A 16220-nucleotide genomic window follows, 5' to 3' on the forward strand; every position below is an offset into this window, starting at 1 on the left:
CTGTATCTACTGCTGTACATATTCTTAGCTGATTATATGTAAATTCTCCCGGTGTACATGCGTATAGATTGCATTTGATTACTGCTACAATGCTATTTGGGTTGATAATCAGATTCATCCCGCCGTTCTTGATTTCTTGTTTGAAAGTTTACTGCATTATTAGGAGCTAGTAACATAAGCATGTCGCTGCACCCGTTATAACACCTGCCAAACTGTGTATGAGACCAATACATTTTTATTTGATTTTATGTTCCAAACCTTTGCCAATAGAGCTCGCCAGCTTGTAGTCCTAAAAAACGGAAATTAGTTACAGTGGGGAGAACAAGTATTTGATACACTGCCGATTTTGCAGGTTTTCCTACTTACAAAGCATGTAGAGGTCTCAACTGTGAGAGACGGAATCTAAAACAAAAATCCAGAAAATCACATTGTATGATTTTAAGTAATTAATTTGCATTTTATTGCATGACATAAGTATTTGATACATCAGAAAAGCAGAACTTAATATTTGGTACAGAAACCTTTGTTTGCAATTACAGAGATCATACGTTTCCTGTAGGTCTTGACCAGGTTTGCACACACTGCAGCAGGGATTTTGGCCCACTCCTCCATACAGACCTTCTCCAGATCCTTCAGGTTTCGGGGGCTGTCGCTGGGCAATACGGACTTTCAGCTCCCTCCAAATATTTTCTATTGGGTTCAGGTCTGAGACTGGCTAGGCCACTCCAGAACCTTGAGATGCTTCTTACGGAGCCACTCCTTAGTTGCCCTGGCTGTGTGTTTCGGGTCGTTGTCATGCTGGAAGACCCAGCCACGACCCATCTTCAATGCTCTTACTGAGGGAAGGAGGTTGTTGGCCAAGATCTCGCGATACATGGCCTTATCCATCCTCCCCTCAATACGGTGCAGTCGTCCTGTCCCCTTTGCAGAAAAGCATCCCCAAAGAATGATGTTTCCACCTCCATGCACGGTTGGGATGGTGTTCTTGGGGTTGTACTCATCCTTCTTCTTCCTCCAAACACGGCGAGTGGAGTTTAGACCAAAAAGCTCTATTTTTGTCTCATCAGACCACATGACCTTCTCCCATTCCTGGCAAACTTCAGATGGGCCTGGACATGCGCTGGCTTGAGCAGGGGGACCTTGCGTGCGCTGCAGGATTTTAATCCATGACGGCGTAGTGTGTTACTAATGGTTTCTTCAGGTCATTGACCAGGTCCTGCCGTGTAGTTCTGGGCTGATCCCTCACCTTCCTCATGATCATTGATGCCCCACGAGGTGAGATCTTGCATGGAGCCCCAGACCGAGGGTGATTGACCGTCATCTTGAACTGCTTCCATTTTCTAATAATTGCGCCAATAGTTGTTGCCTTCTCACCAAGCTGCTTGCCTATTGTCCTGTAGCCCATCCCAGCCTTGTGCAGGTCTACAATTTTATCCCTGATGTCCTTACACAGCTCTCTGGTCTTGGCCATTGTGGAGAGGTTGGAGTCTGTTTGATTGAGTGTGTGGACAGGTGTCTTTTATACAGGTAATGAGTTCAAACAGGTGCAGTTAATACAGGTAATGAGTGGAGAACAGGAGGGCTTCTTAAAGAAAAACTAACAGGTCTGTGAGAGCCGGAATTCTTACTGGTTGGTAGGTGATCAAATACTTATGTCATGCAATAACATGCAAATTAATTACTTAAAAATCATACAATGTGACTTTCTAGATTCCGTCTCTCACAGTTGAAGTGTACCTATGATAAAAATTACAGACCTCTACATGCTTTGTAAGTAGGAAAACCTGCAAAATCGGCAGTGTATCAAATACTTGTTCTCCCCACTATACCACTGGTTGGTTCAGCCATTCCTATGGGGAAAGAATAGGGTTTTGGGATAAAGGCTGAAAATAAGGTCTGAGTTTAAAATCATTCAGTTAATGACCTTTATGAATTGTGAAGCCTTTGTGTTATGCAATTTTCTGATTACATAAAACTCTTAAATTCACAAGTTACGTTAGCTGATGAGGATTATCTCATAGAACAAATGTATAAGATCTCCTTACCCTGTTTACCACAGACCTTATTTACAGTTTATCAAATAAATACATTACCCCATAGGCTTTGTCCAACGAACCATGTTAGTGCCATTACTATTGCGCTCTTTAACAGCAAATGTTCCCCTCCCCACTCAGACCACTCCGACAGTCTTGGCAAAATTATTGCTTGAGAAATAGCCCTTGCAAAGAAGCAATGTATTTTTTACCATTTAAATTGAAAACAATCACAGTAAGGTACTTAATTGTTACCCAGAAATTATAGAGGCTGCATTAGACCTTTAAAGTATGCCAAAATGGTGCCAATGGCATCTTATTTTATTACAACAACTGAAGTGGTCCATACAAATGTTTAAACCTAGCGCAAGTAAATACAGAATGATGAATTCACTAAATGCTCACAGAATGCATCACATTAGTGAACATAAAAAATATATGCACTGCAATGGCTAGCTACTGATCTTAAAGATCATGTTTTTCTTCCGGAGATAATCCAGTCTGCAGTTGGCTTCCACACTGCAAAGTGAGTCAACATTTCCTGTTTTGTCCAAAAGGATACTGAGGATACATGTGACCAAATATAATTCAGATACCGGTAACCAAATAGCTACAGGGTTGCTAAACCAACATACAGCATTGTTTCTTATCGCAATGTACATTTCTTTGAATTCTGTAACAGGAACTTGCTCTGGCATGTAAATTAATCCATGTCGCTGTTACATAAGGCTCTATAGGAGTTGCACAGCAGTTTTAAAAAACAAGTGCTGAAGACCATGTCCTCTTGACCCAATCCACGGATTGGTTACAGTAAAAAGGATAAACATTGGCATTCTAATACAATAAATAGACAATGTATTATGAAAGCTATTCTGTTAAACAAAAAAATACATAAATCAGCCAAGGCATTAAGTTTTGTGAAATTGTTCCTCAATCATACCCACAGCAGGACAGGCATTTCCTTTCATGCAGTCTTTTGTATTGATGAAACTGATCTGCAGTTCGGCTGAGTCACTTTGTTGGGAGGGGGTAACTGTAGTGACTTGAGTTTCACATGATGCAGTGTGCTTGGGGTTCTAAACCATCTGCATAGAGGTGAACTTCAGCATGGCCTGTCTGGTGCAGGACGACCCAGGTAACAGAGTTTGGTACCTGTAGTTGAGAAAAACAGATATTTGATCAGAAGTGGAATGGAAACAAGCCAGACCAATCCATCTGCAACAGGTAAAGGCCTGATACTAGATCTCATACTACAGCTACCTTTTATGAAAATGTTTTGGATAGGAGGAACCATACCGGAGGAATAGGTCACATATGTATCACGCTTTGTCACGTAATGCAGTCAGGAATCAACACATCTTACAGTGAAAAAAAAAAAAAGTATTGCAAAACTATTCTCACAAACACACGCTCACCAATATCTCGATAGGTTAACTTATTTTAATGCTTCATTTGTACTTGTAACGGTAAAGTGTGCAACAACCTATACAGTTTGGCCAATTTACACTTTTCTTATACATAATAATCCACAATCTACACTTTTGTAGTACATGAAGTTTACAGTACACTCATTTCTAAACTGAGACGCAGTCTCAAATTAAGCCACTAGATAACATATTCTTGTGTTTCCTGCCCAGTGCGTTTAGAATACACGCTAGAGTCCACTCAGTTGTGTACTGCGATTCCCAGTATGCCACACAGATTTCATGCCACAAGTGGTTGAGGTCATTTGAAAATGTATGCACTCACTTAACTGTAAGTCGCTCTGGATAAGAGCGTCTGCTAAATGGGCTCACAAGCTAAAAAGAGAACTGTGTGCAGAGATCTTGAAATGGGAAGGGTGCTGTTGTGCAAGAGTGTTTTTATAGCAATTAGGGAGAAACCTAAGACTTTAAATCCTTTTAAATTGTGAAAGGAGTTCTACTAAAAGTTATCTTCAGTAGGGCTTACATTGGTCAACCTCTACTGTAGTTGCACGGCAGTCATTTGGCAAATCTGAATATTTCTTGAACAGATGAACTTGGTGTTACATGGGACTAAACTTTGTGTACAAAGATAGCATAACAATAAGATCAGTAGACAGAGAAGTAGGTCTAGATGACAACTGCACAACTGATTAAACACATTTTCAAAGTGGCAAATTTACCTTTGACCTCCAAGACAGAATCACCAGTCTGGTCAATCAATACAGAGGGTCATTTCTACCTCTTATATAAAGCTTTGATAAATCTTCCCCAAAGACAGATACTTGACTGCATATAAATCAAATTTTACTCAGACTAGTATTTGATCAATGACAGCCATTTCCAAAACGTATAGATAAACGATGGAGCAAAATTACTCTAGCCCTGAAGGAAGATTGTGTCAGAACTTTTTTTTGGAAATGATTGATCTCTGAAAACTAAGTCTTTTGTGGGATCCTATAGCCGTCCTGCCATTGCCCAATGTAAAACAAGTCCCTTTCCTTAATTTCCCAGGCACCATGGCTTTAGAGACGCTCCCTCAGCTACATGATCAATCGCCACATTAGCCTGCCTGTCTTCAACTCAGTGAGTGCCAAAGACTGCATCTTCTTGTGGAACACAGAAATGCATTTAAAATCAAAAGTGTCATTTCACTAATACTAGCTGAACACCGTTCATTACAATAGGAATCGTAAAACTGTCCTTTTCATGAGGATGCGTAATCTCCCAGGACCTGCCTAAAATAAATTAAATTCTAATTTTTGGGAAATAGAGAATAACTTCCTTTAATTTTAATTGCACCAAATTTGGGATGGGAAGGGCAAGTAATGTAATATAATCCTCTCGATGCAGGAGTCAAACCCTTTAATTTAGCCCGTCTCAGAAAAATAAAGAATATTGAACAAGGATATTAAGCAATCCCACCTGGCCAACACAGAACAAAACAATAATAAAATGACTTCTTAAGATAAAAATTGTATTTGCATCAATAAGGACAAAATTGGCTCAGAGGCAGAATTTAAACATCCTTTATCCTGAGTGGTCTCATCTAGCCAATATTTCAAATGCATTTTTAACAACCAAAGTCCACCTCATCAGTAGTTAAGCAATGCATATTAGAAAGCACTCATTATTTCTTGCCTCACTGCAAAGATGAGGCTCTCTCCCCACTAGGAGCCAACAACCTAATCTGGATTGACTTTTGTTGATGGACAAGAAAGACTGAATACCAAGATTAAGTGTTTTAGATTTTTCAACCTAACTCGCACCTTGTCAACTAGTGTGCAAATTCTTAGTGGCTTTAAGAGTCTGTGGTTAAACTGAGGAGACTACTAGCACTCTTGCCCAAATATGCTGGCCTAATCAGCACAAAGATGTCCATGGTGTAGTTTCTGTATGCATTTGAGAGGGACATGACAAGGGGAATTCAACGCCAGGGAAACAGAGCAACTCCTGACTCCTTTACCATGACCCCCCCCTCTACTAAAGACATTCCAGACAATGAGAATTAAAATAATGTCACAGGACATGGTTGGAGATGCAATCAGACAAAAAAAACATTGTCTTATTTCTTGCTGCGCAGGCGTTTGGACTGGCGCAGGAGGTCTGAGCTCTTCCTGGTGCGTTTCAGGGGCAGGCTGCCTGCCGTCTCCACCGCTGCGGCCATGGCACTGGTTGCCGTGGCGACGGCAGCAGAAGACGTTGTGGTGACGGCAGCGGAGCCTGTCGAGGAAGAAGCTGCTGAGGTGGAGGCGGCTACAGCCGGCCTGGCCCCTCCCCCCACCGCACTGTCCATCAGTTCCCTGAGCTTGTGCTCCAGCTCAGCCAGCCGGGCGTTCTGCTCCCCGATAACCTGCGTCTGCTCCAGCAGCTTCTGCTCCTGGTCCTGCAGCTGCTTTTGCTGCTCCAGCTGCTTGACGCGCACCTCCTGATTCTCCCGCCGCAGCACCGTCATGGACGCCCCGTTCACCTTCACCTGCTGCTGCACCTTGGTCATCTCAGAGCGTGACGGCGTGTTCTTAGCCAGCAGGGACATAGTGGTCAGGGAGGTGGAGGGTCCGGCCACTGGGGTAGGCAGAGAGAATACTGAGGGTGATGATCTTAGGTACAATCTTAAATTGGTAACCAAGTTGAACAATAAAATATATTCATGTTCATTTGACTAATATTAAGTAACATGGGCATCTGTACATTACAGAATCTTTATTGGCCATAAAAAGGTCAGTGTAGTTGTCCATTACCTGGGGCAGATCCGATGAGGCGCCCTGACAGGTCGGCCCCGGGAAGCCTCTTCTTCAGGATGGGGACGATCTTCTCATCAAAGTACTCCATGGCCATGGAAGAGATGTCCCGCAGCTCTTGCAGCACCTCATGAGCCCGCTGGGGCGCACGTGTAGAGTTCACATAGCGCAGCACACGGTAGATCTCATCAATCACCTTGGGGAAAGACAGTCACATGCCGGGAAACTTAAGCTTAGAATAAATTGTACGCTTGGGCTTACAATGTTAAGAATGTGATCCTGGTGTGTGTGTAATGTTGTTGAGGCCAAGACTTTGCAAGTTAGTGGAAGTAGCTAGCATGTTCATATTGGGATGGAACTGGTCTTCCACTTATTCAGAATACTTAATTTTAATTCTGCTTTGATCATTTATTCAGATCATTTTTCTAAACTATAGTCAAGCTAAGAGCAGGAGTGCCATCATCTGGCCAAATGGGAGAAGCTCTAAAGTTAGTCAACGCAAAACACCATCAAATAACAGAAATTAGCATCTAATGTACAGATGTGACAGGTAGGTAGTGGCTGGTAAATTAAAGAGGATGAAGCTAGGCACCTTGCCAGGGATGAAGCAGCAAAGACTGGAGTCCACATATTTCATGAAGGTCATGTTGAGTAGCGAGAGGCGCGTTTCTACTGCAGCCAGGATGTCAGCATGACGGGCCAGTGAGTGGTTCCTCCGCTCCGACTCCCGCCTGCCACAAGACAAAGCACACCAAATACACACATAGGACAAGATGACAGATAGATACCTTTATGATCCAAGTAACATTTATCATGATTGAATGATAACTTTCCAGGGATCATCAAAAAGTGAAGATGCTGAATGGTTTGGAATAAAATAACAAAGTACAGGCCTCCCGAGTGGCACAGCGGTCTAAGACGTCACTACAGACTCGGGTTCGAGCCCAGGCTGTGTCACAACCGGCTGTGACTGGGAGTCTCATAGGGCGGCGCACAATTGGTCCAGCGTCGTCCGGGGAGGGTGCTTTACTTGGCTCATCACGCTCTAGCGACTCCTTGTGGCAGGCCATGCGCCTGCAGGCTGACTTTGGTAATCAGTTGAACAGTGTTTCCTCCGACACATTGGTGCAGCTGGCTTCCGGGTAAGCGGGCAGGTGTTAAGGAGCACGGTTTGGCGGGCTGTTTCGGAGGACGCATGACTCGTCCGAGCCCGTTGGGGAGTTGCAGCGATGTGACAAGATTGTAATTGGATATGACAAAAAAATAAAAAGGCATAAAAAAATAACTAAGTATTGTGAATGTGTTTCATAGCGTCGAGGTTGTCACTTTCGTAATGCGCTAGTGCTGCTGACACAATGGGGTGAATAGGCTATAATTTAGGCTAATCATTCACAAGTTGATGTCTCAGATTATTTATTTTCTTTAATTACCAACAATGCATCTCTTTCTTATTGTAACAAGGAAAACATGATGGACCTAGGGATTTGGATCTCTCCTTTCATGAACGATTCGATACACATCTAGAATTGCATGGGCGCCGATACATGAACGATACGTTTTAGTTTAATTAGGGGAACGAATTGATGCGATAATTTGTTGTTGTTGCATATACACATTCATTTTCCATTTTAAAATGAATATCTGCTGCCGATTGGAAAAAATCCAGAAAATCACATTGTAGGATTTTTTATGAATTATTTGCAAATTATGCTGGAAAATAAGTATTTGGTCAATAACAAAAGTCTCAATACTTTGTTATATACCCTTTGTTAGCAATGACACAGGTCAAACGTTTTCTGTAAGTCTTCACAAGGTTTTCACACACTGTTGCTGGTATTTTGGCCCATTCCTCCATGCAGATCTCCTCTAGAGCAGTGATGTTTTGGGGCTGTCGCTGGGCAACACAGACTTTCAACTCCCTCCAAAGATTTTCTATGGGGTTGAGATCTGGAGACTGGCTAGGCCACTCCAGGACCTTGAAATGCTTCTTACGAAGCCACTCCTTCGTTGCCCGGGCGGTGTGTTTGGGATCATTGTCATGCTGAAAGACCCAGCCACGTTTAATCTTCAATGCCCTTGCTGATGTAAGGAGGTTTTCACTCAAAATCTCATGATACATGGTCCCATTCTTTCTTTCCTTTACACGGAGTCCCTGGCGGCGTAGTGTGTTACTGATGGTAGACTTTGTTACTTTGGTCCCAGCTCTCTGCAGGTCATTCACTAGGTCCCCCCGTGTGGTTCTGGGATTTTTGCTCACCGTTCTTGTGATCATTTTGACCCCACGGGGTGAGATCTTGCGTGGAGCCCCAGTTCGAGGGAGATTATCAGTGGTCTTGTATGTCTTCCATTTCCTAATAATTGCTCCCACAGTTGATTTCTTCAAACCAAGCTGCTTACCTATTGCAGATTCAGTCTTCCCAGCCTGGTGCAGGTCTACAATTTTGTTTCTGGTGTCCTTTGACAGCTCTTTGGTCTTGGCCATAGTGGAGTTTGGAGTGTGACTGAGGTTGTGGACAGGTGTCTTTTATACTGATAACAAGTTCAAACAGGTGCCATTAACACAGGTAACGAGTGGAGGACAGAGGAGCCTCTTAAAGAAGAAGTTACAGGTCTGTGAGAGCCAGAAATCTTGCTTGTTTGTAGGTGACAAAATACTTATTTTCCACCATAATTTGCAAATAAATTCATTAAAAATCCTACAATGTGATTTTCTGAAAAAAATTCGCAATTTGTCTGTCATAGTTGACGTGTACCTATGATGAAGATTACAGGCCTCTCTCATCTTTTTAAGTGGGAGAACTTGCACAATTGGTGGCTGACTAAATACTTTTTTCCCCCTCTGTACACACTGTTAAAAGAAATTACCAAAACGATTTCTTACGATCAATCTGAACAATCTAAATTAAGTCTGAATGATTGAACATCTCAAATCAGCAGTTGGATACGAGTTGCGTCCACTCCGGTAGGCTACACAACTCCAGTAAAACTATTTTCTACAGTAGGTGGTGGGCCGTAGCAATCTACAGTGAGGGAAAAAAGTATTTGATTCCCTGCTGATTTTGTACGTTTGCCCACTGACAAAGAAATGATCAGTCTATAATTTTAATGGTAGGTTAATTTGAACAGTAAGAGACAGAATAACTACAAAAATCCAGAAAAACGCATGTCAAATGTTATCAGAAAGATTTCTGGCTCCCAGGTGTCTTTATACAGGTAACAAACTGAGATTAGGAGCACCCCCTTTAAGAGTGTGCTCCTAATCTCAGCTTGTTACCTGTATAAAAAGACACCTGTCCACAGAAGCAATCAATCAAATTCCAAACTCTCCATCATGGCCAAGAACAAAGCTCTCCAAGGATGTCAGGGACAAGATTGTAGACCTACACAAGGCTGGAATGGGCTACAAGACCATCGCCAAGCAGCTTGGTGAGAAGGTGACAACAGTTTGTGCGATTATTCGCAAATGGAAGAAATACAAAAGAACTGTCAATCTCCCTCAGCCTGGGGCTCCATGCAAGATCACCTCGTGGAGTTGCAATGATCATGAGAACGGTGAGGAATCAGCCCAGAACTACACGGGAGGATCTTGTCAATGATCTCAAGGCAGCTGGGACCATAGTCACCAAGAAAAAAATTGGTAACACACTACGTCGTGAAGGACAAATCCTGCAGCGCCCGCAAAGTCCCCATGCTCAAGAAAGCACATATACAGGCCCGTCTGAAGTTTGCCAATGAACATCTGAATGATTCAGAGGAGAACTGGGTGAAAGTGTTGTGTTCAGATGAGACAAAAATCGAGCTCTTTGGCATCAACTCAACTCGCCGTGTTTGGAGGAAGAGGAATGCTGCCTATGACCCCAAGAACACCATCCCCACCGTCAAACATGGAGGTAGAAACATTATGCTTTGGGGGTGTTTTTCTGCTAAGGGGACAGGACAACTTGTACCATGTACCGTCAAATCTTGGGTGAGAACCTCCTTCCCTCAGCCAGGGCATTGAAAATGGGTCGTGGATGGGTATTCCAGCATGACAATGACCCAAAACACACGGCCAAGGCAACAAAGGAGTGGCTCAAGAAGAAGCACATTAAGGTCCTGAAGTGGCCTAGCCAGTCTCCAGACCTTAATCCCATAGAAAATCTGTGGACTGAGCTGAAGGTTCGAGTTGCCAAACGTCAGCCTCGAAACCTTAATGACTTGGAGAAGATCTGCAAGGAGTGGGACAAAATCCCTCCTGAGATGTGTGCAAACCTGGTGGCCAACTACAAGAAACATCTGACCTCTGATTGCCAACAAGGGTTTTGCCACCAAGTACTAAGTCATGTTTTGCATGACTCATTAAAAAGCAAATCAATTTATAACTTTTGACATGCGTTTAAGTTTTTTTGTTTGTTATTCTGTCTCTCACTGTTCAAATAAATCTACCATTAAAATTATAGACTGATCATGTCTTTGTCAGTGGGCAAACGTACAAAACCAAGCAGGGGATCAAATACCTTTTTCCCCCTCACTGTATCTGCTTTAGTTTTTCAAGATGATCGATCTCTGTTGAGGGAGGAGCTGGTTTTACAGATTGTGTATATTTATTTCTGAACACATTTCCGTGACATTGAGATATGAAGACTATTAAAAGGAAATGAAAATGTGCATATGAAAATCATAACTGGCACGCAGATCAGTAGAAATACGATAACTTGGTACTCCAAATGGAAAAGGTTGCCGACCGCTGGTGTAGCCTATTATAGGCAACTTAAGGAGCTTAATGGCTGCGAAGGCCAGCAGCAGTGGGAGGAGGAGGGGAGTGGTGGAAACAAGTTCTCTCTTCTGGTTAGGCTATACTGATCTCTGGCTCACTCTCTACTAATGTGTGTCTTAATTTTTTTATCGCAGTGCTTAAAGCATTAGACAAGCTCAGCAACCTACATAGTTGATTTTTATCAAACATAGGGTGTGTTTATATATGGAAAAATACACATTTTTAAAATGTATACCAATCGATTGGTCGAAAGAACAGACTACTCTCGGTCGACCAAGATCTTTTTAGTCAGGGACAGCCCTAGTTCCTACAGAGCTCAAACACTTCTGGCTTCATTGCCTGGATGCAGTAGGCCTACTTTTACTCATTGATTTGCCTCAGGACACGGGCCAAGCAAAAACACCTATATTCAAATAGCATACACATCATCTACTCTAGAAATCCCTCCCTCCAGTGGTGTTGAGACCGACCTTGGAAGCTGGGCTTTGACCTGCCTCTGGCACAGGCTGTGGTAACGCTCCACCTTGAGGAAGCCTTGGTTCAGCATGCGCTGATTGATCATGTCCATGCGCTTGCATACCTGGGAAAAGAACAGAGTCGGGAAGGTATGGTTGAGTAGCTTCTATTGAGACTCATGTCTTTTATAACACTTCCTCCAACCCCTCGCTTGACACGTACAGCCTGTGATGCTCAAACTAAAAAGTGACAGTTTGCACTGCAGGGTGCACCAGTGGGGTGATGGGTATGGCCACAGAGTTTCTAAACCCAGAAACATAACATCGCAAGACTTCCGGGAACGCTTGCGAAACAGACCCAGGTTTGGGGTTTGAGAAATCTGTGGCCATGTTCGAGAGCATCAAAACCGTGATGAATCATGAGTAAATTGTGACTGACTTACAAATAACAAGTCGTTATTTATGATGCAAGGTGATTTGTAGATCAGTCAGTCGGCAGTCGCCTGCACTGTTGAACAAGCCCAATGAGAGAAGTGAAATTCTTCCTTAGTAGTTATTTCTCTAAATCTAAAAAAGGCACAAACTAGATGCGAGCCAGCGTAAGTAGTTGAACATGTTATTACTCTACCCTCGTGAAAGTGACAAACTGACACATTTGTTAAAAACAACTTTGCCGAAGGAGCGCACGGCCTGCACACGCGTAGTTCGGCGCGAGACGACCGTTAGACCCGATGACGTGTTTCTACACGAGCCTAGCTAGCCAGTCGCCATGACAGCGACTACAAGTGTGATCTGGGATTTCCATTGGAGAAGCAGTTTCTGCCCATCATACTGTACTGTCTTTAGTATACGCAAGAGTTGATATTCGTCATAACAAATAATTCCCCTTGACCACACCCACAAATTGGGGAAAACAAAACATTCTTTCCCATTGAAGGGTCAACTTCTTTATGGATTTGTTATACAGAAATAAAACATGCCGAAAAGCTGCTGTGTTGTTCAATGTACATGTAACCAGATCAAAAATGCCGCAATGCTCCCATGTAGGGAAATAGAGCCTGTGAGAAGAGCCATGTGGCTTCAGGCTATTCAGCATGGGAGAGTGGGAAATGTGGGGATCCGGTGTCTAAGTAGGCTACACGTAGGCGTAGCCGTGTGAGGAAATCATTAAAAACAAACAACAAAAATCAAAGGTAAGACATTTTACTTGTTTAGTATAGTCCGTTTAACCCCACTCACTACTTGTAGCTGAATAGTCAATGTATTTGTGTTGTTGGTTTTGGCTAGCCAGCCTGGTCTCAGACTAGACGTAACATAGTAAATGTAAATCTGGGACACTCAAATTAGTATAATGTTACATATGACAGGTTACTTAAGGCAAAAACGAAAGTAGGGTGGTTGGTCAAGTTGGATGGGTGAGCATATAACGCGAACATCTAGCAACCCAAAGGTTGCGTGTTCGAATCTCACCAGACAACTTTAGCAACTACTTACTACTTTTTAGCTACTTTGCATGTTAGCTAACCCTTCCCCTAACCCTTTAACTTAACTCCTAACCCAGCTAGCGTTAGCCACCTAGCTTGCACTCGCCACAACAAATTAAAATGTAACATTTTGTACGAAATGGATGATGGACATCCACAAATTAAGACATAGCATACTAAACATAGCCTAATTGGAGTGTCCCAGATTTCCATTTACTATGTTACGTCTACCCCAGGGTCCAGGTTGGGCTAGCTTTATGTTCTGTAGCTAGCACTCATATGGCTGTCTAGCACCATCATGAAAAAAATAAGTAGTAACGTGCCCGAACAGCCGAAAAAACCCTTACCGAAGTCCAAAACGTTGTCATAATATATGCACAAACTCTTTTGAACTGTTTCGGGGGAAGCATGTGGACGCCTTAAAGTGGAACTGACAGCATTTTAACTACTTTGCAGATATGAAAACGGACAAATATAAAATTCCCAGTTTATGCTACAAAACCAACTTTATAACAGGTTTTATAAATAGGTTCTATTTGACTCAACATTCCATGATGTACACTAAGGCATTGCATGATTAATGTAATTCCAATACATTTCTTGGTAGTCCTAAAAATATTGCTATCAGGTTATAAATCACAGCAAGCCTGGTACATTGTTTGCTGCCTCCAAATTCACTACTCCAATTTCAGAGCACTCGTCTGTGTGCCAGAGTGCAGAATAGCTGATTAATTTACGCAACACACGCTGAATATGACCAGTGTCAGTAAACGTAGGCAAAACAATCACTGAACACTCTAGATAACATGTAAACAGCCTAGCTAACCAGCTCTGCTAGGGTGAGTAAAATGGTCAGAGTGAGGCGTTCTCTTATTTGTGTCTGGAAGTAGCTAGCTAGCCAACTTCAGCCAGGCAGGCAAGCTGCAGAAGGACAAGTAGGCTACAATTCCCCATCATTTCTCAGTGCAATTTTGACAGCCAAATAGCTGAAAATGTTTGAGAGGGTTTATCTAATGTTATTTTGTTATATTTTAACTCATCTTGCTCTGGCTAGCATTAGTTGTTGATCTTGTGCATAACTGAGGGAGAGAGAGCCTAACTTCTCATGGTTGTTTGATCAATAGGACTAAAGTTCCCAAATGTAAAGGAGAAATCCCATGGTATTGACATATTTGCAGAAATACATTCAGGTGTATTTTGTGGCTTTTGGTGAATGCGTTCTATTGAGCTAAAGTCAGCTGTTACAACTGCCTGTAAACACACAGTCCAGTTCAAAGTGAATAATGGCAGGCCTGTGTGGCAATGTCTTGTTTGCATAAAGGCCTACTGTAGCTCTGATTGGCTATGGTGCACCGGTCTGCGTAGACGCCAGTCCTGGACGAGACAGATGTTTTTATTAGGCTTTATTTACTGCAGTGTCTATTAATTGTCCAAACACAAGGCCGCTTTCACACTATATTACTATAGAATTCTCACAAATGCCTTTGCATACGTAATTCCCAAACATTCTAAGAATGTATTAAAATTACCATATCTAAGTGATCGCTTGTCAGAAAATGTTTTTAAAAGTGTCGTATTATTCTTGGGGGTGTATATGAACAGATTTTAATAAGATTTAATGTTGCTAAAATTCTGTCAGTTCCACTTTAATGTCGACTGGGACTCTACAATGGCCAGATCGAAATGGACTGAGGCAGAGCTGAAATAGCCTACTCCTCCCCCATCCACACAGATCGTTCCAACACCTCCCTCTAGATGTCAATTGGCCTATTACACCACTGTCTTCCAGAGGATACAAGTAAATTAAAGGAAAGTCATACTGTACTTGGTGGAACGCAGAAATAAAACCCAACTTCAAATACTTAGTGTGGACATTAAGAATTACACTCGAACAGTTTTTGCTAAATCTTGAAACATACTAAGTAGCTAGGTAACGCATTTAGCTAGAAAATAAAATCAGTACCGTTTTATACAAACAATATACCTATGTGTTAGTTTGAATTTGACAAGTTCGCCATGAGTTCCAGCCAGGCCAGGGCCCCATCTGGCTAAAGCAACTGGGAATGGAACAGCTCGGTGTTGTTGAAATAAAAACCGATTTATTAAACTAAGCTAGCTAGCTAGCCCTTGTTAGCTATATTTCGGTACCTTTAGCTATTATTATTATTAGTAGTAGTAGTGGGAAAGACATCCACGTTTCTAACATATAAGCAGTGAATCAAGGCATGTTATGATTTCGCTAACTAGCTACGCTACTACTAGCTTTCGTTAAATAGCTAGCAGGAGCTAGATTAGCCAGACGCTGCATTGGTATTTTCTTCGTGGTTTGTTTTTGTTCTCTCACCAAGCGTAGCAGGCTGATTTCGTCGTAAGACAGGAAATTGAGAATAGTTTCAATCGCCACAATGGGAAGTCCTAAGAGCGGGTTGTTCTGGTGTGGTTGATCCGGTGGTGGTGTACACAATCTCGGTGACACCGAGTCACAATCCAGGACTCCAAAACCTCCCTCTACTCTTTCTACAACGGCCGCCATCTTCATTTGTTAGATAGGGGAAATGACGAGTTATATGGAAAGTTCTCTGTGAACTGTGCTCGAAAAAGTATCGCAAGATTGTACACAACTATTTCAATTAATTTAAGTACAGAAAGTAGCAAGAGCCTATTTTGCATTAACCTACTCATCCCTACAAAGAGCTGTGTCCAGCCCTGTGTTAAAGTGTCACAATTATAATGTACCTACCATTCATTCAACCTGATTTATACCTTAGTCATCTCATTGGCTACAACTGATATTGATCAAGAAGCAATCATCAAACTGCGTTGCCCAATCATTTTGGGCTGTGGAAGTCTGCAAAAGTAATGCAAGGCAGCTGACATCAAAAACTCATATGGGCTAGTGTATGTCATATCTACACTGAGAAAAAATGATAAACGCAACATGTAAAATGTTGGTCCCATGTTTCATGAGCTGAAATAAAAGATCCCAGAAATGTACCATATGCACAAAAAGCTATTCTCTAAAATGTTGTGCACAAATTTGTTTACATCCGTTAGTGAGCATTTCTCCTTTGCCAACATAATCCATCCACCTGACAGACAGGTGTGGCATGTAAAGAATCTGATTAAACAGCTTGATCATTACACAGGTGCACCTTGTGCTGGGGACAATAAAAGGCCACTCTAAAATGTTTTGTCACAACACAATGCTACAGATGTCTCAAGTTTTGAGGGAGCGTGCAATTGGCATGCTGACTGCAGGAATGCCCACCAGAGCTGTTGCTAGAGAAT

The 16220-nt window shown here is 42.3% G+C and overlaps 1 protein-coding gene across 1 annotated transcript; it reads right to left on the bottom strand.

Moving 5' to 3' along the window:
- Positions 1–3455: 3455 nt before the first annotated feature.
- On the bottom strand, positions 3456–15643 carry LOC121570248 (F-box only protein 28). The gene is made up of 5 exons (XM_041881726.2): positions 15277–15643; positions 11464–11573; positions 6830–6968; positions 6238–6433; positions 3456–6061 (listed from the first exon to the last, which is right to left on the bottom strand). The coding sequence occupies exons 1-5, from the start codon at positions 15469–15471 to the stop codon at positions 5562–5564; spliced, it is 1140 nt and encodes a 379-aa protein (XP_041737660.1). The 5' UTR covers positions 15472–15643; the 3' UTR covers positions 3456–5561.
- Positions 15644–16220: the final 577 nt, after the last annotated feature.

This window comes from Coregonus clupeaformis, chromosome 1 (genome assembly GCF_020615455.1).
Source record: "Coregonus clupeaformis isolate EN_2021a chromosome 1, ASM2061545v1, whole genome shotgun sequence".
Lineage (NCBI taxonomy): Eukaryota > Metazoa > Chordata > Actinopteri > Salmoniformes > Salmonidae > Coregonus > Coregonus clupeaformis.

Excerpts from the sequence above, each read along its gene's own strand:
- LOC121570248 (XM_041881726.2), bottom strand. The coding sequence starts at position 15,471 with ATGAAGATGGCGGCCGTTGTAGAAAGAGTAGAGGGAGGTTTTGGAGTC. Across the intron at positions 6,969-11,463 it reads GTCAAAGCCCAGCTTCCAAG|GCGGGAGTCGGAGCGGAGGA; the intron begins GTCGGTCTCAAC and ends GTCTTGTGGCAG. Across the intron at positions 6,434-6,829 it reads GCTGCTTCATCCCTGGCAAG|GTGATTGATGAGATCTACCG; the intron begins GTGCCTAGCTTC and ends TCTTTCCCCAAG.